This window comes from Halteromyces radiatus (assembly GCF_025201355.1).
Source record: "Halteromyces radiatus strain CBS 162.75 chromosome Unknown BX664scaffold_6, whole genome shotgun sequence".
In the NCBI taxonomy this organism is placed as follows: domain Eukaryota; kingdom Fungi; phylum Mucoromycota; class Mucoromycetes; order Mucorales; family Cunninghamellaceae; genus Halteromyces; species Halteromyces radiatus.
In genome coordinates, this window is record NW_026251692.1 from 890,370 (window position 1) to 916,272 (window position 25,903).

Below are 25,903 nucleotides of genomic sequence, written 5' to 3' on the forward strand. Positions count from 1 at the left end.
TATATATGCAATAAAGAATTTACTTTTGACGGCAACGATCAACGTTCGAACGATCCCTTATTTCGATGTCGAAATTGTACGCGTGCCATTTGTAGTGATTGCATTCATATGGATTGGGAAACAAAAAATGGCAAAAACAGTAGTGATTCGGATATATCAAACGACAAGGAACAAAAGAAAGCAAGAGCAGTAGAAAATACATGGAAAACGATGGAATGTGGCACATGTAGATACTTTTCTGGTCAAGATATTGAAACTCTGCTGACTTGGCTACCCGTGAATACAAATGAAGAACCAACTACTACACTGTTACCTTGCGTGAATACCAAGAATCCATGTACTACTGATGAAGACAAATCATATCGAAAGAACAATGATAATACACATAGATTGGATAGTACAACAAAGAACAGAGTGTTTCTTGTGAAATGGAAGGATATATCTTACCGACATTTGGACTGGGTACCTGAAACATGGCTTGCTGGTGTGTCTCCAATGAAGTACAACAATTATTTAAAAAAACACTATGATCAATATCCTATCAAAGTGGAGGATGCTGTACCATTCTATTGGAAAGTAATTGACCGAGTATTAGATACAAAGCAATCACAAAGTGGACATGTCAAGATGGTGTTTGCAAAATTTCGAGGATTGGCCTATGATCAAGGTAAAAAAAAAAAAAAAAAAAAAAAAAAAGATTAAAAAAAAATTATTAAGGAGAAACTTATCATCTATGTATTCTATTTTTAGCATGTTGGGATACTCCACCCTTCGAGGCACAGTTGACAGCACCCTATCATGAAGCATTAAGACGCTATCGGATGATGGACAGTATCAAACCAGTAAACGAAATGAAGGAACATATCTCCATATTAAGATCAAAACTAAGAGCAGATGATTTTGGTCGTCTACGTGAATTGAAAAAGCAGCCGGATTATGTTACCAATGGAACAATTTTACCTCATCAATTGGATGGATTGAAGTAAGTTGTGTTGTTTTGCTATGCAACTTTTTCTGATTTTTTCTTTTTTATATTTATATTTTGATTAGTTGGCTTATCTATCAATGGGAACAACAACAACCTTGTATCTTAGCAGATGATATGGGACTTGGTATGTGATATACATATATAGATATACCATAACCAAATAATCTAGAGCTAACAATTTTATTTGATTAATCATATAGGCAAGACCATTCAAATAGTTACATTTTTGGATTATCTTTTCAATGAATACAATATATATCCATTCCTCGTAGTAGTTCCCAATAGCACAGTGACAAACTGGATACGTGAATTCAACAAATGGGCTCCTGATTTGGTAGTGGCTCCTTACTTTGGTTCTTCAACCAGCAGAGATATGGCAAGAAAATACGAAATATTCCGTCATGGTCAACAGCGAAATCAAATTAGCTGTCACGTGGTTATGATGACCTATGAATCAGCATTAAGTGGTATTCGATACTTCAAAAACTTGGATATTTGGCCTTACCTCATAGTGGACGAAGCACAACGACTGAAAAATATGGAGAGTCAACTCTTCCTCAAGCTTGCAGAACTCAATACTGACAATAGGATATTACTTACAGGTAAATAAGGAAGTAATCAGTCGTTTTTGTAGATGATGACACTTTTACTGACATTTATTTTCATTATTGTAGGAACACCGTTACAGAACAATATTGAGGAACTTTTTAACATTATGCATTTTATCGCTTCATCTAAATTTCGTGATATCGATGCACTTACAGAATACTATAGGGAATTCACTCAGGATTCAATTCAGGAATTACACCGAAAGTTGAAACCTTACTTCCTCCGGCGAACCAAAGAAATGGTGCTTGTCGACTTACCACCCAAGAAAGAAATCATTGTACCAATCTCTATGACCAGTCTACAGAAAGAACTTTACAAGGAAACATTGACAAAGGGCACCAAGATTCTGGCTCAACTTCAAAAGCAATCCAGGGGAAAAATCAATAATAAAGAAATCAAGAAATCAGGGATAAACTACAACAATATACTTATGATGCTTCGAAAAATCCTCAACCATCCTTACCTCATTCCTGGTGTGGAAATTCCTCAAGAGACTCAAAGTGCGACACAACAAGCAATGATAGATGCAAGTGGGAAATTGAAATTATTGAAGTTAATCCTTCCGAAGCTCCGGGCACAAGGACATCGTGTACTTTTATTCTCAACAATGGCTATAGCTTTGGATATATTGGAAGATTACCTAGTAGGGGAAGGGATCAAATTTGTGCGAATAGACGGAAATACTCCACAACTACAACGTGTTACTAATATGGATATATTCAATGCTTCTGATTCCGATGTCGATGTATTTTTATTAACAAGTCGTGCTGGTGGTGTTGGAATCAATTTGGCAACTGCCGATACGGTGATCATCTACGATTCGGATTATAACCCACATGTTGATTTACAAGCAATTAGCCGTGCTCACAGAATGGGTCAAAAGTCTCCTGTCTTGATCTTACGTTTTGCAACAAGATTATCGGTGGAAGAAAGTATTTTGAACAAGGCCAAGAAAAAAATGGTATTGGATCATTTAGTGGTGGACAAGATGGATGAAGAAGAAATAGAACCAGATGATATCGAATCTATTGTGAAGTTTGGACTCAAAGCTCTCTTTGATGAAGATGATGGACCTGAAGATATCGTCTATGATTCTGCTGCTGTGGATGAACTACTGGATCGTGATGCTCAATTTAAAGCTGATACACCATCATCGTCAACAACCGACACTATGGACCCTGCTACCGATGATACTACGAAGGACAAAAAAGAAAATGGATTCATGTCTTTCTCGTTTGCGAAGATCTGGCAGAAACAAAAGGGTCCTGTGGATGCGCAAAATGACAATTTGATGCAAGTGAATGGCGAAGAAAACCAAGGAAAACCCGATAATGCAGATGATGACAATGTGTGGGAACGACTTCTGGCAAAAAATAGAGAAGCTTTAGAAGAAGAAAAACTACAACAAGCAGAAAAACTAGGACGTGGTGCTCGACAAAGAAAAGTGATTGTAAAGTTCTCCAAAAAAAAAAAAAAAAAAAAAAAAAAAGTGCTACTTTTACTTACTTTCTTTTTATCATAGTCTTACCGGGAGCAACGCCCCTTGGCAAAAGCTTTAGCAAAATCATCAAAGACTCGCAATATCAGTCAAGACAAAGAAGCAACGGCCCCTTACAATGAAGATGACGATAGCACTGACACTGATTATATCCAAGAAAATGAAGAGGAGGATGACGACGAAGAATATACTGAGCATGATCAACGGCAAAGCATACATAAATCTCATCCACCACCTCCAGCAGAAGTAGTGTCACCAGATAGGTCAACATCTCAAGTCAAAGCATCATTCCCAAAACCTGGCTATTTCATGGTACCGAATGCATTGAATCAAGTCCCACTATTACCTGCGACTCGAATTCTTCCTCATGAACCGGCATCCTCTCCATACGGTTCGTCTGTACAGAATGAAAACGATAGGACACCGCGCTGGCATCTGCCTATGTCTTTAGATCAAGCACGCCAAGTCATGTTACTGACATCACAACAACTAGAACAGTCAATATCCTCGAAGCGACAGTATCAACAAATAGCGGCGCGTCCAGTGATTCCTCAACAGATACCACAACAAATGCAAACAAGTTTATCCCCGTCCCTTCTATCCAACATGCATCCAGGATCGTCTTCTGACCAGATACAACAGCAGCATCAACAACAGCAACAACTTCATCAACAGCAAATGAATCCACAGCAAATGCATCAACAACAGATTTATCAACATCGATTTCATCAACAACCTTTCATCAACAATGACTTCAACAATTTCATTTACGAAAATGTCGACAAAAACCATCATGTTCCATAGGATATAGATATTAGTGTTTTATATTATTAAATAAAATGTGTATTCTTTATTTGTATTTATTTTTTTGATAGGAAATATTACGTTGATGAATAGATAAATCATATATATATAAAAAAGGGGGGTTATCTATCTACATGATGATTTGAGGTTCCGTGATATTAACTGAGATTGACTTGTGAGGTAAGATAGAGCCACCATTGACATAAATTTCATCATTGATTGTCACATCATCACCCAATACAGAGCAACCTTCCAAACGAGACCAACGACCGACAGATGAATGCCAACCAACAATACTAGAATGAACCCAAGCATAATCTTTGATCGTAGCACCTTCCAAAATGACACATCTTTGTAATCGGGCACCTTGACCAATTTCCACGTTGGGACCAATCACGACGTTTGGACCTATGCGACAATCCTTTCCAATCTTTGCTGTAGGATGTACCATGACATTACCCTTGTGTACAAATGCTTGTGTACATAAAAGTTCAGATTGTTTCTTGGCTAAATAAGCGAGATACAAACACGTTCCTGTTAGGAAATCCTTGGGTTGACCAATATCCATCCAAAATCCTTCCAAATCAAAAGTATGTAATTGTCCATCTTGTGCTACGTAGGGAAATACTTCCTTTTCAATTGAAGTAGGTTTCAACTATATGTCATTCGCAAAAAAAAAAAAAAAAAAAAAAAAAAAAAAAAAAATTGGTCAGTATTTTTATCATCCTACATTATATAAAATGGGATTTACCTCAATACGATCCAAGACAGAAGGACTAAGAATATATATACCGGCATTGATTTTATTACTAATGAATTCTTTTGGTTTTTCTACAAAACGTTCGATTCGATGTTGATCAGGATGATTGACAATGACACCATACTTGGAAGGATCATCCACCTTGGTGACGACAATAGTACCTTGATGACCATGAGACAAATGGAAATCGCGTAAACATTCAAAAGGGTAATCACAAATAATGTCACTGTTCAGTACAAAGAAGGGAGAGTCATCTTTGGCCAAAATAGCACGAGCCAACGCCAAAGGTCCTGCTGTACCCAAAGGTTCTGTTTCCACAGAAAAAGTAATCTTGACATTGTATTCCTTTTCATATGACTTTAACGCTGCTACCATGATTTCTGGTCGATAATTCACCGCTAATACAATATCTGTTACACCTGCCTTGGCAAGATGTTCAATTTGATGTAGAATCATGGGTCGATTGGCGAATTCAACAAGTGGTTTGGGAAGTGTCAAGGTTAATGGTCGTAAACGTGTACCAAATCCTAAAACAAAAGAAGAAGGTTAATGTATTGAAACATATAACTATTTGTTTTTCTTTTTTTTTGAAATAAATACACACCTCCAACAAGAATAAGAGCTTTCATAATGGTCAGTCAATAGATAAAGTAAAAAGAAGAAAGGAAAAAAAAAAAAAAGGAAGAACAGTTTTATTCCGTTTGGGCGGCATATCAAAATCCTCACCAAAAAATCAACTGGCATGAACAAAATGATGATTCGCATTGCAACCTGAATAACATTCTTCTAATGGGACCAATAAAGTCAAAGAATCAAAAAACGTTTGATTCTAAAACGATAATGAATAATCTCTTCAAGAAATGTACATGATGATGATTTACTTGTTTAGTTCAATCAAAGTTATTAAAAAAGTCATCTTATTGAAATGATAGAAATAAAACGTGATTCCTAATAATAATAATAAAAAAAAGGGGGGACAAGATGATGATAAATGGTATTTACTTTGAATAAAGAATTGGTTCGGTTTCTAATTTATTGTACCATTAACAACCCACGTTTTTTTTATTATTGTTGCCACTTCTTGGCGGGTAATTCTAAAGAAAAGAAAAGAAAAAAAAGAGTACCCAATTGATTCTCGGACTTTGCCTTCTATAGTATAAATATGATATTTGGCTAAAAAAAAAAAAAAAGAAAAAAAAAAAAAAAAAAAAAAGGAGATATATATATATATATATAGAGAGAGAGAGAGAGAGGGATGATCAGTTTATGATGATGTTCAATAGCTTGGATGATCGTGCTTTATAATAATGAATGGTGTGAATAGGGGAAAACCTTGGTTTTACTTTTTGTTATCGATAAACAACTAACATTTGGTGCAACCTGATGGATGATCACCCTTCACCTTTTTTTTTTCTCCTTTTTTTTTTGAACTTGGTTCTCATTGTATCACTATAAAGTGACATCATATTTCTGTAACCTTTTTTCAAGAATTAGAAGAAGAATATATATAAAAAAAAAATATACTTTGACTTGGAGTAACCTTCTCTTGTATTTCCAGAAAAAACAAACTCAGCTTTCTACTTTTTATTGATTTATGTTTTCGCCGAATGTCAGGGTGTGAATATATATTCAAAAAAGAAATCTTCTTTATAAAGTTTAGTCTAATATATCATACACATCAAGTTTTTTTTTTTTTTTTTTTTGTTACTTTATTTTTCTCTATTCATCACATGAGTTGAAGCTCAGTTCGTCCTCTCGGAGAAAAGACAAGGCAAGAACTTTTCCATTTCAAGTATAAGCATCACAGATCATCAATGCTGATTGGTCAAGGACCATTTGAAAGTTCATATATGGATTAGTACATAAACACCAAATAAAGAAAGGAGTATGGTATTTTATTTTTTTATGTTTTATGCAATGATTCTATACCTAAATTGTGTGTGGAGGCGGGGGAGAACTCCCTCTCTTTCTCTCTTGGACCCAACGCCAACTTTAAAAAAAAAAAAAAAAAAACTCATCTGAGTATAAAACTATGCGTAATCAAAAAGAAACGTTACTTTTTTTTTTTCCTTTTCTTTTCTTTTCTTTTCTTTTCTTCTTTACTTTCTTTTTTTTATATATATTTTCTTTGTCTTGTATTCATTTTATACATCTATTTGAAAGTCATCCTTTTTTTCTTATATTATATATATTGAAACCAAACTATATACAGAAATATTGATAAAAGTATTTGTTTGATCCAAAAATGCCTTTGAAAGGAAAAGCGTTGTTTGCTGCTTCTACTACTTTAGCTGCCACTGGGTTTTTACTCTTTGGTTATGATCAAGTAAGTTGATTACTTAATAAGGATAACTTTTGTTTTTACTAAAACACAAATTTCTTTTTTTTTATTTTATTAATAGGGTGTCATGTCTGGTATCATTACAGTAAGTAAAAAGAATAGTTGATTTCAATTAGATTTAATCATTCAAACTTTAATCTTTTTTTTTTCTATTTTGCAGAATGAGGAGTGGTATAAATTAATGGGACGACCTAATGATGCTACTATTGGTGCCGTGGTAGCTCTCTATGAAATAGGTATATATCTAATATGTGACCTTTTTCCTTTTTTTTTTTTTTTGTAATTCTCCTCGCTTATATCTTTGTTTTTGTTATAGGATGTATGTTTGGGGCCCTTTCTTGCGGTAAAATAGGTGATTGGCTTGGACGAAAGATGACCATCCGTGTAGGTTCCGTTATTTTGATCATTGGTGCTGTTATCCAAACTGCTACTCAAGATTTAGCCATGTCCATTGTTTCCCGTATCATTACTGGTGTTGGTAATGGTATGATCACTGCTACTGTTCCTGTTTACCAAGTAAGTGAATTGAACTCATTTTCGAAATGGATGATATTAATATATGATTTTTTTCTTTAAAAAAAAAAATAGTCTGAAATTGCTCCACCTCATTCAAGAGGAGCTAATGTATGTTATGAATGTACTTTACTTGTGGTTGGTATGTCAATTGCTTACTGGCTTGAATTTGGTCTATACTATGTTGGTGGTGAATTTGCTTGGCGATTCCCCTTAGCTTTCCAAATTGTCTTTGCCTTGATTCTTCTTGCTGGTACAGCTATTCTTCCTGAAACTCCTCGTTGGTTGGTATCTAAAGATCGAAATGAAGAAGCAAAAGTCGTTCTGGCTCGCTTATGGACGAATGAAGATACAACTCATCCTCGATGTGTATCTGAATTTGAAGAAATCCGTGATGGTATTGAATTAGAACGTCGTTTAGGTATTTCTTCTTATAAGGAACTATTTAGCAAAGGTCGATTCAACAATAGATATCGTGTCCTTATTGGTATGCTTAGTCAAATCATTCAACAATTATCTGGCATCAACGTAAGTTTCCCTTCACAAATATATATATATATATATATATATATAGGTGGATGAACTCATCTTTTTTTTTTTAATTTAATCAATGAATAGGCAACTACTTATTATTTGACCTCAGTGTTCAAACAAGCTGGTTTCAGTACACCTATGGCTATGATGTTTGGTGGTGTGGATACAGTCGTATATGGTATTGGATCATTATTACCTATCTTCTTTGTGGAAAAAGTGGGTCGTCGACCTATCATGTTATGGGGTCTTGTGGGACAAGCAGTGACATTGATTTGTTTAGCAGGATGTCAAAAAGCAGGGGAAGATTATATAAGTGGTATTATCTCTACTCCTGGTGGTCAAGGTGGTGCTGCAGCTTTCACCATGTTATACAACTTTGTGTTTGGTGCATCTTGGCTTGGAATGGCATGGCTTTATCCAGCAGAAATCTTCTCTACAGCAATGCGTGCTAAGGGTAACTCAATGAGTACAGCAGCCAACTGGCTTGGTAATTTTGTGGTTGCAGAAATCACACCTATATTGTTTGGTAGCATTCACTTTTGGACCTATATCTTATTTGCCTTCCTCAATATATTGTTTATCCCTATGGTATACTTTTGGTTCCCTGAAACTAAAGGTTTGACTTTGGAACAAATCGAAATCTTGTTTGCTACTGATGATGTCAAGGCAGACGCTCAATCTATTCAAGAACATCATCGTGAACATCATACAGATCCTAATAAAGCCCTTGATGTGGAAAAGATAGAAATCACTGCTCAAGATAAAGTGGAAAAGCAAGAATCATCTAGCGGAAGCAACTCGGACTCTGGAAATGAAGTGGACAAGACAGTGGATGTCAATAACGAAAAACAAAATCAATGATGTTGATCGGATATACCTTTGGATGTTTTTTTTTTTTTTTGTCTCCTTATTCTTTTATTAGAGTTTGTGTGATTGATTGTTACTAGTTTGTTTATTAGTATATGTACTATATTTATTACTTTTTTTTTTCTCTCTCTCTTGTTTTTTTTTATAGGGTGATGGATCATCACCATCATCATTGCCCACTTCTTTTTATTATTATTTTTATTATTATTATTTATTTTTATTACAATACAATTTATCTCTATCTTATATTTGTTATTTTACTTAGTTTAGTTGTTGATGATCGTCAATCATACAAATAAACATATTATATCTCCTTTTTTTTTCTCTCTCTCTCTTTTGTAGTTGGACAAGGAAAAAGAAAAAAAAATAAAAATAAGAGGTTAGGCTTGATCTCGGAGATAGAACGAATAGTTTGGGGGAATCAGATGAGAAACGATAATAATTTATCAAATGGGATTATAGTTTAGCTCGATAATTTTTACTATTCATCGGTTCTGAGAATGAAAGGTGGCACATGCATCTATTTCACTATTTTTTTTTTCTTCTAAAGACTGGGGAACAATAACAAAAAAAAAAGGAGAGGGAACAATGACCCGATTATTTTCATTGCCATAGTTTGACATTTCATCCCTTTATCTTTTTTTTTCTTGTACATCCAGTCATGTCCAGATCAGGGTTTTTTTTGATAGATTTTCTCTCCAAAAACAGATAAAAAGGGATCGTTTTACTTCCAAGTTTGACCTTTTTTACTTTTTCTGTAAAAAAAAAAATCATCAGGGAAAAAAAAGAAACTTTCTTTTTTTTTTTTTTGATGATTCAGAAAAATACAATATCATGTCACACGATACCCTGGAAAGATGGAAAATCTTTCTTTTTAAGCCCGATGTGATACATTTGTACCTTGGCCAAAAAAAAGTTAGGATCAGCTACATACATTGTAAAAAGTCACGATGATGAAATATACAAATTTGAACTTGATAATAATACATATAAATAGAAAAATATAAAACCCATTGTTTTATTGTGAAGACATATTTATAAACAGATTCACGTGGAATCACTAGTTTACGTAGCCTTTTTTTTTCGACGAGTACAAACAATGGATGATGGTTAGATGAATGATACAAACGATGAGTAGTACAAACAATAAATAAATTTGAATGAGAAGGGGGGGGGAGTAAAGAGAAAAAAAATGAATATCAAATGACAATATAATATATATGTTATGTGTATACAAAAAAAAAAAAAAAGAATGCACAAAATGTAAGTTGAATAGAATGGAATAATAATAATAAAGTGGGGAATCATTAACTGTGCTTGACCATCATCCGATGTTGGCGATTTGAGCATTGCCAGGGCTTGTCATATCGTTAGCACCAGAACTTGTTAATAAAGAGAAGGTTGTTACAAGCAATACAGTTCCAAAAACGTCTATCATTGCCGTTCTATAATAATAATAATAAAAAAGGATTAGTGCATGTCCATTTTTTTATCTTTTTTTTTTTTTTAAAAAAAAAAAAAAACGAACTTACAGATAAGGAATCACATAGTTATCAGGATCATATCCCATTTTCCAAAACCCTAATGTCATCCATTTTCCAATCTTGAGGCATATAAAAGTCTAAAAAGAAAACAAAAGATTCATCATCAAAACATCGTTCTATGTTATAGTATTTGTACTTACACAAATAAGTGATACCAAGATATAAGTCAAGAAGAACCAAAAATTGTAATCCAATTGTCCCATATCAAATCCCCAAATGATAAGTAAGAATACACATTGAACTGGAAAATTCATAAGGAATAAAACCCATTCTACTGACGCATAATTTTCATAGGTGTCCTGATGTAAGCTTGTACTAATACGTGAAGCATAGATTGATCCCAAATTGCCTGCTACACCAATCAATACTGGTGTCAATAGTGCTACACCTTTGTATTTTTCAACATACTGTTCCAAGACCACTCCAGCAAGACTAAAATAAATAAATAAAAAGTTTAGTTCGAATAAATAAAAGTATAACTATTTTACCTTGATATCACCATGGCACAAACTATAGGAGTCCATCCTACAAATAACAGATCTTTTGCATGTTTGTTTTTCCATACTATCAATCCAAATAGAGGTACAGATGTAAGCATCACCAAAAAGACAAACGTACTTAAAAGAGAATCTACAAATTTAAGACTTTAGTATCATCATTTTTCTTTTATTTTATTTTATTTTATTTTTTAAAAGTATACCCATTTGGCCTTGAAGCACCACCGCACATCCAGCTAAAAGAATCAAAGTCACTATATCACCTGTTGCAGAAGCTAAAGGACATGCAATATTATCTATATATGATAATCAAAAAAAAAAAAAAAAAGAATTAGTTTTTTGATATCAGAAAAATTTGCTATAAACCATACCAGGATTTACATTGAATCGTCGACAAATTAGAATCAATGCACACATAAAAACACCTAAAATAGCACTCGAGAAAGAAGCAGATACCATGGAACTTGAAGTCATATAAACGCATTCATGATAAGAACTAGTACTGTCAGGACGAGTCATCAGACCTAATGCAAAAGAAGCCAAGCCTGCCACTGCGCCTGCAATCAAGGCTTGAACTTGGAGTAATGCTAAATTACCAATAACAAGAGACCTTCGAACTGGACCATAATCTAAATCACCCATGTTTGCCTTTAAAGAAAAAAAAAAGTGTTGTCATTAGTATCATGGTCTGTGCTTTGTCAATAAGTTATTTTTACCGATGTAGAGAATCTTGAAGCAAGTATCATTTCTAAATTGCCTTTCAGGTTCAATAGAATAGGTAATAAAATAAAAAGTTCTGGAGTTCGAAGGAAGACATCCCAATGCTATTGGTAATACAATAATAAGAAAATAAAATAAAGATAAGTATGTATATATATATAGATAATTGTAATACAAAAAAAAAAATACTTGCCTGATATTCATCCATAAGTACACCAGCAACAATAAGACCAATAAGAGAGACTATCAAAGAAGGCAGAGACTGTGTATAAAATTGTGCATAAGGTTCAATCATGGATACCCATTTAACAAAACGAGCATAGATATTCAAACCAAAGCAAAACAAATCAAATAAAATAGAAATATCCATTATACATAGTCACACCGTATAAAATAAATAGAAATAAAAAAAAAAGAATGGATTGAGTAAAAGAAAGGTAGAGAAAGAAATGAATAAATATAGATAGGGGTTGATGTTTTGTAAATATAAAAATAAGGAGAAATCGATAAGGGAGAGAAGGGTATAATGATGAAAAGTATATCAAAAAAAAAAAAATGAGTTAAAGGAGATATGTACCTGAAAGACCAAATGTTTTGGAGAGGTTTTGACTATAGTCAGTTTTGTGATGGTGTCTTCTGCTGGAGTCAATTGGTTTGCTTCCTCTAACAATGCTTCCATACTATCACGATGAAGAGAGTTACTATGTTTATGTCGCATAGGGTATAGCTGTAATTGGTGTTGTTCTTGTTGGTTTTGTTGTAATCGTATATCAGGAGGTTCGTCATCTTCATTTATCGTGTTCGATAGTTCAATATAATCATCATGTCGGGTAGTTATTAAAGGTGCCATCAACTGGTATAATATAAAAGAAAGATGAATAAAAAAAAAAAAAGAAAAAAAAAGAGTGTTGAGGATGAATCTAAGTAGTATTGAAAAAAAAAAAAAGATAAGAATAATAATAAAAAAAAAAAAAGAAAAGAGAGATGTAAATGAGAGAGAAGGACAGCAATGAAAGGTACTCAAAAAGAGGAGTTGGAAATCTTGTAATTTAAATATTGGTGGTACACCCGATATCATATCATTTTAGCGCCAATCCTTTTTTTACCAATAGAAAAATTGATAAGATATAGCTTTTTTTTTTGTTAATTAAATTATAATAATAAATAATCACATAGTTATATAATTTCTATTTTATAGTATTGATAGTAATATGGCAAATATCAAAAATAATGGTCGATCATGTTAATTGTGTAACATGTCACGTTTTTTTTTTTTTTCTTATTCGCAAAATCCCTCAACCCCAGGATTTCTTTTCTAAATAATCTATTCTATGATGATTACCTTTCCGACCCGAATCATTTTTCACTCAAAAATGTCAATCACCAACCTTTCTCTTTCTCTTGTTAGATTCTACGGATGCATAGATCCGTTGCTACGGAAGTAATCCTTACCATTTCAAATGCCGATTGATATCTAAAAAAGCTTTTTTTTTTTTTTTTTTTTTTTTTTCGTTCTTTTGGTTTCTTCGCCTTTCTTTCTTTCTATTAGTCCCAGCATGGCTACTTACACTAATCCTGTATTTTTAGCAGCTACTACTGAAGATCATTTTGAAAAGTCAATGAAAGTTCGTATTACTGTCTTTGTTGATGAACAAAAATATCCTCTATATACCGAAGTGGATGAGTAAGTTTTATTATAGTTATTATTTTGTGTGACTCACACTGACAAAATTAGTTAAGAGGTACTAACTTATATTATATATTATTAGCGAATATAATGACAAGAGTTACGTCTGGCTGGTACAATGTGACAAGACTTTAGAAAATGGTCAAGTAGAACATGACGTCCCTGTAGGTACCGTACGACTGATCACAGTATCTGAAACTGTTGGTAAACTTGGACGATTGGCCGTTATTTCTGAAGCTCGTGGACTCTCCCTAGGTAAAAAATTGGTGCAAACAGTAGTGAAGGATGCAGCTGACCGAGGAATGACTGCAATTGTAATCCATGCTCAATACGATAAACAAGGCTTTTATGAACGACTGGGTTTTGCCGTAGAAAAGGGTGATGAACAGACTTTTTTGGAAGATGGTACTCCTCATATCCGCATGTGGCATCGTGGTGTTGGTAAAAATTAGTGTAGTTTTTTATTATCATCTAATATTGACTATATAGACAAACTTATTACATATTTTTTTTATAATAAATTTTGACATTGATTCCATTTTTTTTTTTTTTACCAATTCCTGAACGCGATATGGGCGTGACTTGAAACCAGCATGATTTTTTTTTTTTTTTGTAGGAAAAGAGATAGCCCCCATTTTTTTTCTCGTTCTCTCTTTTTTTCTATTTTTTTCTTTTTACAATTCCTTCTTTTTTTTTCATCATTGAATGCCATCTAACCGACGACCATTATTACAACAAAGCTCACCTTATAACGATAGCGCACGAATAACCTCTTTTGGCAACAGGGGCCAATCAGTTTCTCCCATTGGACCACGCACGTCTGCCTTGAATCTTACCTCCAGTATCAACAATAATAATAATAATAATAATAATAATAATAATAATAATAATAACAGTCCCAACACATCGACTCATGATTTCTCTATTTTACAAGCTGGTGGAAACAGTGGTATTGGTAATAGTAGTAGTATGATGGGAAGTCCTGATACACGATTCTTACGACATCAACGGCGACAACAACGTTCAGGATTCCTGGATGTCTTTGGTTCTCCTACTGCTGATAGTTCACTTTACGACAATTCACGCAATAATGACGACTCTATAGTAGCTAAACATCTTGCTCGTCGAAATTTACTAAGTGATCTTTCTATGCCAAGTGCTGGATTCAATTTTCTCCATCAAATCAACAACAACAACAATTCAAGAGAAGATCGACTACGAATGTTACGACACGATGCTCAACAACAACACTTGACTCAATCAGCTATCTTTTTTGCTGAAAAGGTCATGGCAATGACAAGTAAGTTAAAAAAGAAATCACAAAGAATCCATTATCGATCTTTTTTTTTAATTATTATTTTAGATGATACCAATGACGTTTATTGTCTAGCTCAAGCTTATTATCAATCTCAACAATATGAGCAAGCATTAGATTTATTGAACAAGAAAGAAACTCTCAACAAAAGTGTACAATGTCGTTATCTTGCTGGACTATGTGCTGTAAGTATGTGTTTGTATAAATATTGCAGAAAGATGATCGAATGAACTTTATTCTTTATAGATGGCATTAGAACATTTTCAAGATGCTCTTGATTATTTGGGACATGATAATCCATTTGTAGATAAGGACTTTACACACAACGACAATGTTGATGGAAGTATCAAGGTAAATGAATGATTAAGAAAAAAAAAAAAAAAAAGAGGAAACAGTGTTTTGATCTACTTTGTTGTTATTTGTTTTTAGCTGGAATCCATCATGTGTTATGCTCGAGGTAATGCTTATTTACAGTTGAAGGAAACAATCAAGGCAAAAAAATGTTTCAAAGAGGCATTGACAGTGGATGTGAAATGTTATGATGTAAGTATAAGATGGGAATGAAAAAGAATATGAACTCGAAAATCAATGTATTCACTGGATTGATCTATCTTATTATTATTATTATTATTGTTGTTGTTGTTGTTGTTGTTTAGGCTCTGGAAGCTCTTGTTAGACACAATATGTTGGAAGAAAAAGCAGGTAAGATTTTTTTTAAAAAAAAAGAAAAGATAGGAACATAGTGTTGTGTGTTGATTCTTATGGTTTTCATTCATTTTTATATAGAATGGGAATTTATCATGACTTTACCATACGATACTCAATGCCAAAACAATGATGCTGATTTTTTCCGTGATCTTTATATGCTTCAACTGAAAAGGGTAACGAATTTTGAATGAATCTATCTGTAAATGTTTTTATTCATTTATTGTATTTTTTTTTTTTAATAAACAGTACTCTCACAAAAATGATATTGCCTCTGCACAATATAGAACTGAGGTGGATTATCGACTAGCCAATAGTTTGGATGTTATGCAAAGTACAGCGGAAACATTATTATCTGCACGAAAATACGAGGAATGCCTCAAGATGTGTGAAAAGTAAGTATCAAAGGATTTTTAAGATGGCTATCATTGAACTATTATATATCTTTGTAGAATAAGGAAAATGGATGGACTTTACCGAAGGTGTCTCCCTATCTATTTGACTTGTTTGTATGAACTAAGGATGAAAAGTGAACTTTATGAATTATCTCAAGAATTGGTTAATAGACTGAATGATGAAGCTGTTACATGGCATGCTGTTGGAACATATTATCTTTGTATCAATCGATATGTAGAAGCCCGACAATATTTTAGGTAATAAGATGAAGGAATTGCTTCAGGGTATAAGTTGAACTCAATGTTCTTGTTGTTATATGTAGTCAATCAACATCAATGGATTCTCATTTTGAACCTGCTTGGTTTGGACTTGGACATGGATTTGCAGCAGAAAATGATCATGATAATGCAATTGATGCTTATCTTACATGTAGTAAGCTGGTACCAGGGTAAAGAAAGATCAAATAACTAACAAGTAAAAAGGAATCAGCTATAACTTTTTTTTTCTTTATTATTATGGTTATTTAGGTCACATCTCGCATATATGTACATCGGTATTCAACATATGGAATTAGATGATATGGAAAATGCACTGACGTATTTATCGAAAAGTTTGGAAAGATGTGATAATGATCCATATCTATATATTGAATTTGGGGCTTATTATTATAACGTGGAAAAGTAGGTATAAATAGGAAAGGAAGAATCAAAGTGAACATGGATATATATTAAAAAAAAATAGATTTTTGATATTGACTTTATTATTATTATTTTGATCTTAGTTACAAAGAATCTTTGACTTCATTAGAAAAGGCACTCACATTGGCGAAAGAAAATGGACAAGCTCCAAGTAGTCCAATTTGGGAAAGCATATGGGAAAACATGGGTCATACTTATCGAAAACTAAAGTAAGTAGAAGAGGGAAAAAAAAAAAGTCATTACTTTGTATGTCTGTTTGACTGGATAAAGAGTAACTCACCTATTGATTATAATATGATAGAGAATATGACCTTGCTCTACGATGCTTCAAGTCTGCATTATCTATGAACGCACAGAACTCAAACGTCCATGCTGGTCTAGGGATGATATACCATATATACGGAAAATACGCAAAAGCAGTAGTAGAATATCAATTGGTAAAGTCAAAAAGAAATCATTCAAGTTGATGATGATGACGTATATATTACAGACTTTTGATCATCATATTCATCCAATTTACCTCGTCTTCCTTTTTTTTTTTTTTTTTTTTTTTGATATAGGCACTTCGAAATAGCTCATCGCAAGATCTGGTGATGAATCTACTTGAAAAAGCACTATTGGCAAATTCCTCTACACTTCCCGTACATTTACATACCTTATCTGATAATGATGTTGATTTTGGTGATATGTCTGCTTTTCGTATTTAAATAAAGTAAACTCTTTTTTTTTTTTTTGGTGAAAATGGTTCCAATTGCATTGATTTATATGGAAGAATCAAACATAACAATTAGTAAGGGGTTCACTGAAGCGACAGTCGCAACACATTGGAAGGAATATGATTTACTAGACTTTTGGAATATGATATATACAATTTACTGCACTAGCTAAAGTAATGGGAACAATAAAAAAAAAAGCAGATACATACAAGAGATCAATGGGTGACACTAAAGTCAATACAAAGAAAAGAAAGAAGAGAAACATAAAAATTATCGGCATATCAAGAGACAGAAAAACAGAATTGGGGGAAATCACTATGGCTCATAGTCTTGGTTTATTTTTTTTTACCTAAGAAAAGCAAATCGAGAAGGGTGAGCATAAGACGATTTCCCTTTTTGTATGAAAGTCTATGATCCATTTTAGTGGACGTGACTTTCGTGTGATAAATAAAAGCTCCATAGTCAAGATCCGCACGTACTTTGTAGTCAAGAGAATGATACTTATACGTAGAAAGTACTTTTGTTCGTCAAAAAAAAAAAAAAAAAAAAAATGGCTGTGTGCCCATTATCAATCTGAATCAAAAATATGAAATGATGTGGCTCATGCTTTTTCTTTTTTTTTTTTTTTTGTTTTTTAGAACCATACATCATCCCGTCTACTGCTAAGCTTTCCTTTTTTGGCACCATCACCTTGTTTGACAGATTCATCCGATGACAAGGACTTCACCTGGTAAGGTTTACAAATATTATTATCAATAAAGTATCAGTACTATTCTTATCAACATGCATGAATTCACCCCCAGTAGAGAGGCCAAGCAATTTCTTTTTTTTTTTTTTATCACCGCATGTATCACAAAAAAACAAAAGGCAGAAATGATTGATTGTCTAGATAAACTTAAAAAGAAAAAAAAAAGACATACACCATGATACTTTATTGAAGTCAATATATAGAAAAGTAAAAAAAAAAAAAAATAAAATAAATAAATGGATAGATGGTTTGTTGTGTGTGTGTGTGGGGGGGGGGGTATGCTGGAAATAATAATGATAATGATAATAATAGGAATGGGAAAGAAAAGTACAATAAAAACAAAGAGGAGTCAAAAGGACATGTATAAATCTATCCTAATCAAATCTATTGTCGTCGAGTAGGAGGAGTACCCATATATTGTCCAGGACCCATGAATTGAGGTTGATGAGAAGGAGGAGGTTGCTGCCATTGTTGTTGTTTTGGAGGAGTGGCAGGAGAACTTTGAGGAGTAAAGGAAGGATAATAACCCGATCCAGATTTGACAGGGGCTTCTTTGGAAGGATCAAAATAATGCATAGGTCCACCAGAAACGTCTGATTGATTGTCATCATCCAATAATCCACGACGATCATCATCGATACCACCTTCATGTGTCAAATGTGTAGGTCCCATTTCTCGAATTTGTCTTTCCTTTCGTTCGCGTCGTTTGTTAGCCCTAATACGTTTACGTTCATAATCTTCCCATCGTTTCAAAGGAACCTTGGATGGATCAAATTGTCCTTCAGCCTTGGAATGATCATCGCCCTTAGTTTCACCTTCCACCTTTCTAGTTTCACCCCATGAAAAGTCATCAAAATGCCAGAATGAGTACACAGGTAACACGAAATTCCATACTGGTAGAGCAAGTAAATAAACACCCATCCACATTAGATATACCCATTTACGTGTCGTAATCAAAATCAAGAAAGCCGGTGAGAAGAGCACAATGATCAAGAGAATCAAAGGTACTGCCGTCGAAAAGTCAGTAATTTTAGTTCGAGCCATGTTGATAATCAATACTACAGTCAAGATAATAGCTACAGGAAGTGTCAAAGTACCAACTAAATCCATCATCACTACAAATTGCATAGAGAAACAGAAGGTACCACAGAGATTTCGTACCAATACAAGTTCAAATAAGTTGTGAATAGTAGAATTAATCCATCGACGACGTTGGGATAAGAGTACTTTGAATTCATCAGGTACAATTGTTTTACAAATCTAAATAAAATTAAAAAAAAAAATAAGAGGATTTTCTTTCTATATATTAAAAAAAAAAAAGGACACTTACAGCTTGAGGAGTAAAGACCATTTTTCGGAAGGGGAAATTTCTAAGCATGAGAGTTGTCAAGAATCGATCTTCACCAAGTAATAATAGATTCTTTTGATGAAGGGTATCAATAGTATTGGAGGAATATTCTTGTACAATTTCAGGTTTGGTAATAATAGGAATCCAATCACCATCACCTTTACGAGCCTTGAGTCGATACATAGAGAAACAACCAGGTAAACAGGTCACACCACCAAATACAGCTTCAAAACCTTTTGCCATATGATGAGAAATAAAGTATTCGTATACTTGAATGGCTGTCACCCAAGAATCACGTTTGTTGGCAATTTTCGTTTCACCACAAAGTCCCATAATCAAATTATCATTTACCATACAATTGACTAAAACCCGAAGAGATGTATCATAAACCTTTGTATCAGCATCCACCTATACATAATCCAAAAATAAAAATAAAAATAAAAAGAAATGTCAATCATACGTCATTCAGGAGGAAAAGGGGGAGAAAAGAAACTTACCATGAGTACCACTTCAAAGAGATCAGGAGTAACACCAGTAATATACTTGATTTTTTGGAATAATTCATAATCCAAGGGCGTCATACGATCGTTATAAGTGACACGGCTGAAGAAGTTCATCAGAATAAGTTGAGAATCACGTTTACCACGATTACCAGGTTTTGGTTTTCCTTGTTCGGCAGGTCCACCACACTTGACAATAAGAATCAATGGTACCTTGTGACCCTTGCAAACTAAAAATAGAATGTTGATCAGTTTTTTTTTTTTTTTTTTGTCAAACCTTTCCAAAATTATAATTATTACCATAATGACCAGCATAGACCTTTGCCATATTATATTGTTTGGAACCAGTTGCTACAGCAAGGTAAGCCTTTGCTTCAGGATTCTTCATAGCAGGATTATCAAAAGTAACAAGATCCAAACACATATCAGGGGTAGACATCGTTTCACCATGACCAGTAATAATACCATCAGCAACCAAGAATAAAAGTTTGCGATCATCAGGATAAATGGTAGATGAAAGAGATTCAACGGTAGCACGAATACCTTCAGTATTTTCAGAATAACAAGTGATCAACATGACAGTATATAAATCATTTCCGATTTCTACACGAGTATTTCCATAGCCACCAGTGAGGGGAGTATTGATATCAGCCATTTCCATAGATTGTTGATTAGGGAACATTTTACCACCACGTCCAGCAGCGGCTCCAACAGAGATAGCACCAGCAGCATTGTTGTAAAGAGGAGAGTTCACATCTTGAGGAGTTTGAGAGAGTCGACGAGAAAGGAACCAAGAAAAGATCAAAGCCATCAAGAATCTTGCCAAAACAAGAGATACCACAATCAATAAGGAACAGTACAAGATAATAGCAGCCATGAAACAACCTGGTGTATCCTTATCAATAGCTCCAGCTCTATATTTTTGTACCAAACAAGGCACAGCAGCTTGAAGTGCGGAAGTACGATACATCAATTTGGTTGCATCCCGTCCACCCATAGCAAAAGTTTGATTCAGTACTGTTCGTATCACAGAATCCAATTCATCGTTTGCAAGAGCAGTTTTGTGAGTATTCATATAAGGGTCCATATTGAGTACATTGCCGTCCACCACAAGGAAATTAGTAAGATTGGGACTTGCCATTTGTTGCCAATCAAAACCAACTTGTCGAGTAGAATTGAATATGGAAAGAGTTTTGAAAGTAGCGTCGTTCAAAGGACCAAGAGCACAATTTCCACCAGTACAAGGATTGAGAGTCACTGCTGCAAAAGAAGCTGTAGTAGAGTCACCAGGATTAGTACAAGCTTCCAAGTTTTGACCGTGAAGAAAATTGTTAGTGACATCGGTACCAGGAAGAAGATCATAAAAATTGGTAGAACTACCAGTAGGTTTATAAGTAGAGATATTGAATTGCCAACCTTGAATCCCGACCAGACCAACTATATATATTTGTAATTAAAAAAAAAAAAAAAAGATCAGATATCATAAAATAAAATAATAATAATAATAATAATAATAATAATAAAAAGAAGATACTTACAAGCACCAGAAGTATCGTTGTAAGAAGCAAAAATGGCAGCATTATTTGAAGAACCAGGAGGACATAAGACAGTAGATAAACCAATAGTAATAAAAGCAACGAAGCCACCCAAACAAGCGATCAAAAAACATAAAGTAATTTTTTCACGCCAAGCTTGTTGCATTCCTTTATCGTGTAATCCACATGCTTTCAACATAGGAGGAAGAGCCCAAAAAGTAACAATACGAGAAAGTAGAGTCCATGGTTCAAAAGCGGATCGACTGGTTTGAGGTTTGCCTGTCATCAGCGGAGCTGGTTCTTGGTACCGATCAGGTCGAATTAAAGTACGGCCGCGTTGAATATCTTGACTGGCGTTATTGACATTACTATTAGCACCTGCAATGATACGTCGAGTAGGAGCACGACCAAGTGTAGTAGGTCTTCGTCCAATAGAAGTACTATTAGCTGTTGTATCTACATAATGATGTTGTGGTGGTTGTTGATGATGAGGAGGGTATCCAGTTACGTTGTCATATCGCCCTGGTCCTGGCATCCTTGTAATATATTAATGAGTGTATATGATGGAAGTAAGAATATGGATATATAAAAAAAAAAAAACTATCCAGTTGAACTCTTGCTTATTTCTATAGATACACAAAAGATAAAGAGAGAAAAGAAAAAGAAAAAAAAAAGGGGGGATGGAAAGAGTGAAAGGGAGAATAAAGAAAAAAAAAAAAAAAAAAAAAAAACTATTTTTAACAAGAGTAATAAAAAAAATCATCCAATAAGCTCGAGTTTGACATGCTTCAAACCCAGTTCAGAGTGATGTTCATCCTTTAACTGATCATTAATATTGAACTTCCGGAAGAAAATCATTGAATAAACTACTTCCCAACCCATCTTGTTCTAGATTCATTAAAGTAAAACTATCTCCGTCTCAAACTAAGTAAACTGAAAGGTACCTGCATAATATATCAATTCAGAAATCTAAGATCATCCCTTTTTTCTTATATATACGTATATATATTTTTTGCCAATTAACCGTGTAATAATTATTATTATTATCAATTTTGAATACAAAAAAAAAACACATATTTATATAATGAATGGAAAATCAGCCTAAAATTTGTAATTCATTCCATTACCTTTTACGGAAAACTAACAGTAACACAAAAAGTATCCTCCTTGACTGTTCTCCCTGCTCTTAAATTTCACTTGAGCTTGTCCAAAACAGTTATTCGATATGATGAAGATCTCCGAAATTATCATCATCCCATCATTATTTATTATCATCATCATTGAACTAATAAAATAAAAAATACAATCATCATTCATAACATGATTTAATGAAAGAAAGAAGGAAAAACTTGACTTTTTTTTTTCTATAAAAGATATGCCATTTCTGTGAAATTAAAACGTGATACGATTCAAACCAAGAAAAAAAAAAATTCATTTCTTAACCACCCATTCATTCATAAATAGCTACATCCACATATTAACCACGTTTTTTTTTTTTTATTCTTATCTTTTGTCACTATTAAGCTTTTCTTTTTTTATATAAACTACAACGAACAGTTTTTTTCTTTTCTTTTTTATTGATATAAACAAATATGGATAAAATAAAACAATGGTTGTACTAAAGTAAAAATACTATCACTTTTTCGGCTTAGTTTCATCCATAAATAAAATCTTGAGCAAACAAAAAAAAAAAAAGCCCAGGTCATGACTGTGGTAGATACTATTAAAAAAAAAAAAAGGATAGAAACGGTCAAAATTCCGGTAGGCTTTGATCAATGATATATCTTTTCTTTTTATTACCTTGTAAGGATTCATGATACCTTTTGGATCCAACATTGTTTTCATTGTTTTCATCAAATCGATCATCTCAGGTGATTTTGAGTAACCTAAGAATTCATTTTTCGCTACACCTAAGCCATGTTCAGCACTGATGGAACCTTGATGCTTGGCTAAAAAAAAAAAAAAAAAAAAATTCTGAGTGAATGGGCTCTATCCTTTTTTTTTTATTATTTTATTATTATTTTGTTTTATCCTTACCAACCCATTCAAAAAGATAAGGCTCGATCAAGTCCGACACTCTTGAATCCAAGTCTTTGGTAACAATATTCAAATGAACATTACCATCACCAATATGTCCATAAGCCACCACATCGATCACTGGAGAATCCGACTGACCAAATACTCCACCTGCTTGTAAATGATATCGCATATCTTCTGTACAATCCCAAATCTTGGCCACTGGAATCGAGATATCATATTTATATACTGCTGGTTCTTTACCTAAAGCTTCTGTCAATCCATCACGAATACCCCACAAATCACGCATTTGTTGCTGATCTTGAGCCACTACTCCATCTTGTGCAATACCATTTATCATCATTTGTTCCAAATAACTTGTCAACTTCTAATAACAATAATAATAATAAAAAGAAGAATCAGGATGAAATAACTAAATTTTAATTTATTTTTTTTTACCTGATCATCATGATCTTTGTTTGAACCACTTGTTTCAATCAAAATATAAAATGGATAATCCTTTGCCATTACTTCTTTATGATTAAAATGTTTCTTGAACATTTTGAAAGAATGAATATCCCAGAATTCGAATGCTGATAAGATTTCTGACAAGTCCATACGAGATTGTTTGAATGCCACCTGAACATCATCAAAAGAATTCAAACCAAGCAAAGCAACATTAACTGCCTAAAAAAGGAAAAAAAAAAAGAAATCAATTCAAATATATATATATATATATATTATTTTGAAACTTACTTTAGATCTTAAAGGAGTCAATATGGATACACCAGTAATTACACCTATTGTCCCTTCAGAACCAATAAATAATTGTTTCAAATCAAAACCAGTATTATCTTTCCGTAAAGTAGACATATTGTTGAGTATGGTTCCATTAGGTAAGACCACTTCCAAGCCTAGTACAGTACCATGTAAGGATCCATAACGTAATAATCTTAATCCACCTGCATTGGTAGCAATATTTCCCCCAATATGACAACTAATTAATTGTAAATGAATGACATGAATTTTCATTTTTTTTTTCCCTCCTTATATCTTTTTCTCTCTCTCTTTTTTTTTTTTTTTTTTTTTTACCTTCCTTTGGCAGCAAGATCCAATGGCATCATATATCCTTTTTCAGCCAACCAATTATCAAGTACTTCCAGTATACAACCAGCATCTGCTGTCAAAATCCCTATATAAAAAAAAAGATACATATGAAAATACATATAGATAAACCTTATTTTTTTTTTCTTATTTTACCAGATACACTATCAAAAGATCGAATTCGATTCATATTTTTCAAATTCAAAATGATTTCATCAAAAACAGGTACAGATCCACCTACAAGTCCAGTATTACCACCTTGAGGAACAATGGCTAAACTAATTAAAATAAAATAATAAAAAAGTATATGATATTAATTCACTATTTCACTTTATATATACCCTACTCTTTGATTAAATCAAATTATTAATTTACTACTACTTTTGATCATGACAATAATTCAAGATAGCTGAGACTTGTTGTGTTGTACGAGGCATCAAAACCAATTGAGATTGACCACGAAACTTATTCATCCAATCAGTATTATAAGGTACCATTTCTTCTTTTCCATTGATATATCCTTGACGTCCAACTATAGATTCAAAATAGTTCAAGTCTTGTTGTGTTTGCTTTATAAAAAAAAAAAGTTTAGAATTAATGTATAAAAAAAAAAGATAGTTTACCTTTTTAAACTGAGGATGACGAACATAACCTGGAAACTTATCTACAGTTAAAGTAACAGACTTTGTAGCATAATAACGTTTCATACATCTTGTCCATATATGAGCATTCATTATTATATATATATATATATAAATGTATGTATCTATTATATAGTAGATGAAAGAAGATTTGTCACAGTGTATTGCGTGGATTCAGGAGACAAAAAAAAAAAAGAAAAAAAAAAAAAAAAAAAAAAAAAAAAAAGGCAAAAAAAAAAAAAAAAAGAAGGAGGCAAAAAAGAAAAAAAAATAATCACTAGTGGAAACCAAACATAAAAAAATAGCAGGCGTTTCAAATGACGCTTTGTTATGAACCTTCCAGTCAAAAAAAGGATCTCATACTTACACACACACACTTCCTGCAGTTCTCAATAATAATAATAATAATAATACATCTTCCTTTTCAACATAATAATAATCAGATCAAATAATTGATTCTCCACGTTCATGCAAGAAATGAATGAATCGCACCTGCGTAGTATAAATTTGACTACAAGAAACAATTTTGAAAAAAAAGGGAGGGACCTTCTTTTTCATTGTTTTTTTTTTTATTCTTCTCGTGTTCGTGCATAAACCAATGATCTTAGCGGAGTTGATGATCAAGAAGGAAGAAAAAAGGGTTCTTTAGACGTTTGGTTAGTTTGATGGCAGATGGATTATAAAAAGAAATGAAATAAGATGGTAAATAAAGACGCAATTCATCATGTGGTTCTTTAAGGAGACCTTTTTTTTTTCTTGCAATAGATCTTATAATTCTTCTTTTTTTTTTTTAAACAACAAATGATAAGAATACATTTA

At 33.1% G+C, this 25,903-nt stretch overlaps 8 protein-coding genes across 8 annotated transcripts; 4 read left to right on the top strand and 4 right to left on the bottom strand.

Annotated features, from left to right (window-relative positions):
* Nucleotides 1–210: 210 nt before the first annotated feature.
* BX664DRAFT_266190 (P-loop containing nucleoside triphosphate hydrolase protein) lies at nt 211–3,119 on the top strand (the record flags this gene model as incomplete). The annotated part of the gene is made up of 5 exons (XM_051540893.1): nt 211–667; nt 751–982; nt 1,051–1,112; nt 1,189–1,590; nt 1,663–3,119. 5 exons carry the CDS (start codon nt 211–213, stop codon nt 3,117–3,119), a joined length of 2,610 nt encoding a protein of 869 aa, XP_051398195.1.
* An 820-nt stretch (nt 3,120–3,939) lies between these two features.
* On the bottom strand, nt 3,940–5,288 carry BX664DRAFT_283562 (mannose-1-phosphate guanyltransferase; the record flags this gene model as incomplete). Its single annotated transcript, XM_051541601.1, has 3 exons — nt 3,940–4,554; nt 4,651–5,186; nt 5,264–5,288. 3 exons carry the CDS (start codon nt 5,286–5,288, stop codon nt 4,030–4,032), a joined length of 1,086 nt encoding a protein of 361 aa, XP_051398196.1. The 3' UTR covers nt 3,940–4,029.
* A 1,616-nt stretch (nt 5,289–6,904) lies between these two features.
* Nucleotides 6,905–8,908, top strand: BX664DRAFT_360612 (general substrate transporter; the record flags this gene model as incomplete). The annotated part of the gene is made up of 6 exons (XM_051548175.1): nt 6,905–6,985; nt 7,062–7,085; nt 7,161–7,236; nt 7,317–7,516; nt 7,589–8,041; nt 8,132–8,908. 6 exons carry the CDS (start codon nt 6,905–6,907, stop codon nt 8,906–8,908), a joined length of 1,611 nt encoding a protein of 536 aa, XP_051398197.1.
* Nucleotides 8,909–10,149: 1,241 nt separating this feature from the next.
* On the bottom strand, nt 10,150–12,573 carry BX664DRAFT_337779 (uncharacterized protein). Its single transcript, XM_051546300.1, has 9 exons — nt 12,253–12,573; nt 11,869–11,937; nt 11,672–11,779; nt 11,327–11,603; nt 11,159–11,251; nt 10,947–11,088; nt 10,599–10,890; nt 10,447–10,535; nt 10,150–10,359 (listed from the first exon to the last, which is right to left on the bottom strand). The coding sequence occupies exons 1-9, from the start codon at nt 12,523–12,525 to the stop codon at nt 10,239–10,241; spliced, it is 1,464 nt and encodes a 487-aa protein (XP_051398198.1). The 5' UTR covers nt 12,526–12,573; the 3' UTR covers nt 10,150–10,238.
* A 612-nt stretch (nt 12,574–13,185) lies between these two features.
* Nucleotides 13,186–13,904, top strand: BX664DRAFT_380119 (acyl-CoA N-acyltransferase). Its single transcript, XM_051548881.1, has 2 exons — nt 13,186–13,359; nt 13,445–13,904. The coding sequence occupies exons 1-2, from the start codon at nt 13,232–13,234 to the stop codon at nt 13,812–13,814; spliced, it is 498 nt and encodes a 165-aa protein (XP_051398199.1). The 5' UTR covers nt 13,186–13,231; the 3' UTR covers nt 13,815–13,904.
* Nucleotides 13,905–14,211: 307 nt separating this feature from the next.
* BX664DRAFT_283572 (uncharacterized protein) lies at nt 14,212–17,211 on the top strand. Its single transcript, XM_051541602.1, has 13 exons — nt 14,212–14,662; nt 14,726–14,862; nt 14,924–15,028; nt 15,107–15,220; nt 15,334–15,379; nt 15,464–15,558; nt 15,632–15,777; nt 15,835–16,035; nt 16,101–16,226; nt 16,306–16,458; nt 16,560–16,685; nt 16,778–16,913; nt 17,037–17,211. The coding sequence occupies exons 1-13, from the start codon at nt 14,332–14,334 to the stop codon at nt 17,181–17,183; spliced, it is 1,863 nt and encodes a 620-aa protein (XP_051398200.1). The 5' UTR covers nt 14,212–14,331; the 3' UTR covers nt 17,184–17,211.
* A 1,113-nt stretch (nt 17,212–18,324) lies between these two features.
* Nucleotides 18,325–22,030, bottom strand: BX664DRAFT_380120 (chitin synthase-domain-containing protein; the record flags this gene model as incomplete). Its single annotated transcript, XM_051548882.1, has 5 exons — nt 21,327–22,030; nt 20,089–21,225; nt 19,786–20,018; nt 19,271–19,696; nt 18,325–19,200 (listed from the first exon to the last, which is right to left on the bottom strand). The coding sequence occupies exons 1-5, from the start codon at nt 21,856–21,858 to the stop codon at nt 18,325–18,327; spliced, it is 3,204 nt and encodes a 1,067-aa protein (XP_051398201.1). The 5' UTR covers nt 21,859–22,030.
* Nucleotides 22,031–22,810: 780 nt separating this feature from the next.
* BX664DRAFT_300287 (uncharacterized protein) lies at nt 22,811–25,267 on the bottom strand. The gene is made up of 9 exons (XM_051542333.1): nt 25,067–25,267; nt 24,825–25,012; nt 24,600–24,721; nt 24,432–24,531; nt 24,096–24,336; nt 23,799–24,026; nt 23,361–23,727; nt 23,124–23,272; nt 22,811–23,043 (listed from the first exon to the last, which is right to left on the bottom strand). The coding sequence occupies exons 1-9, from the start codon at nt 25,175–25,177 to the stop codon at nt 23,026–23,028; spliced, it is 1,524 nt and encodes a 507-aa protein (XP_051398202.1). The 5' UTR covers nt 25,178–25,267; the 3' UTR covers nt 22,811–23,025.
* Between the last annotated feature and the right edge of the window lie 636 nt (nt 25,268–25,903).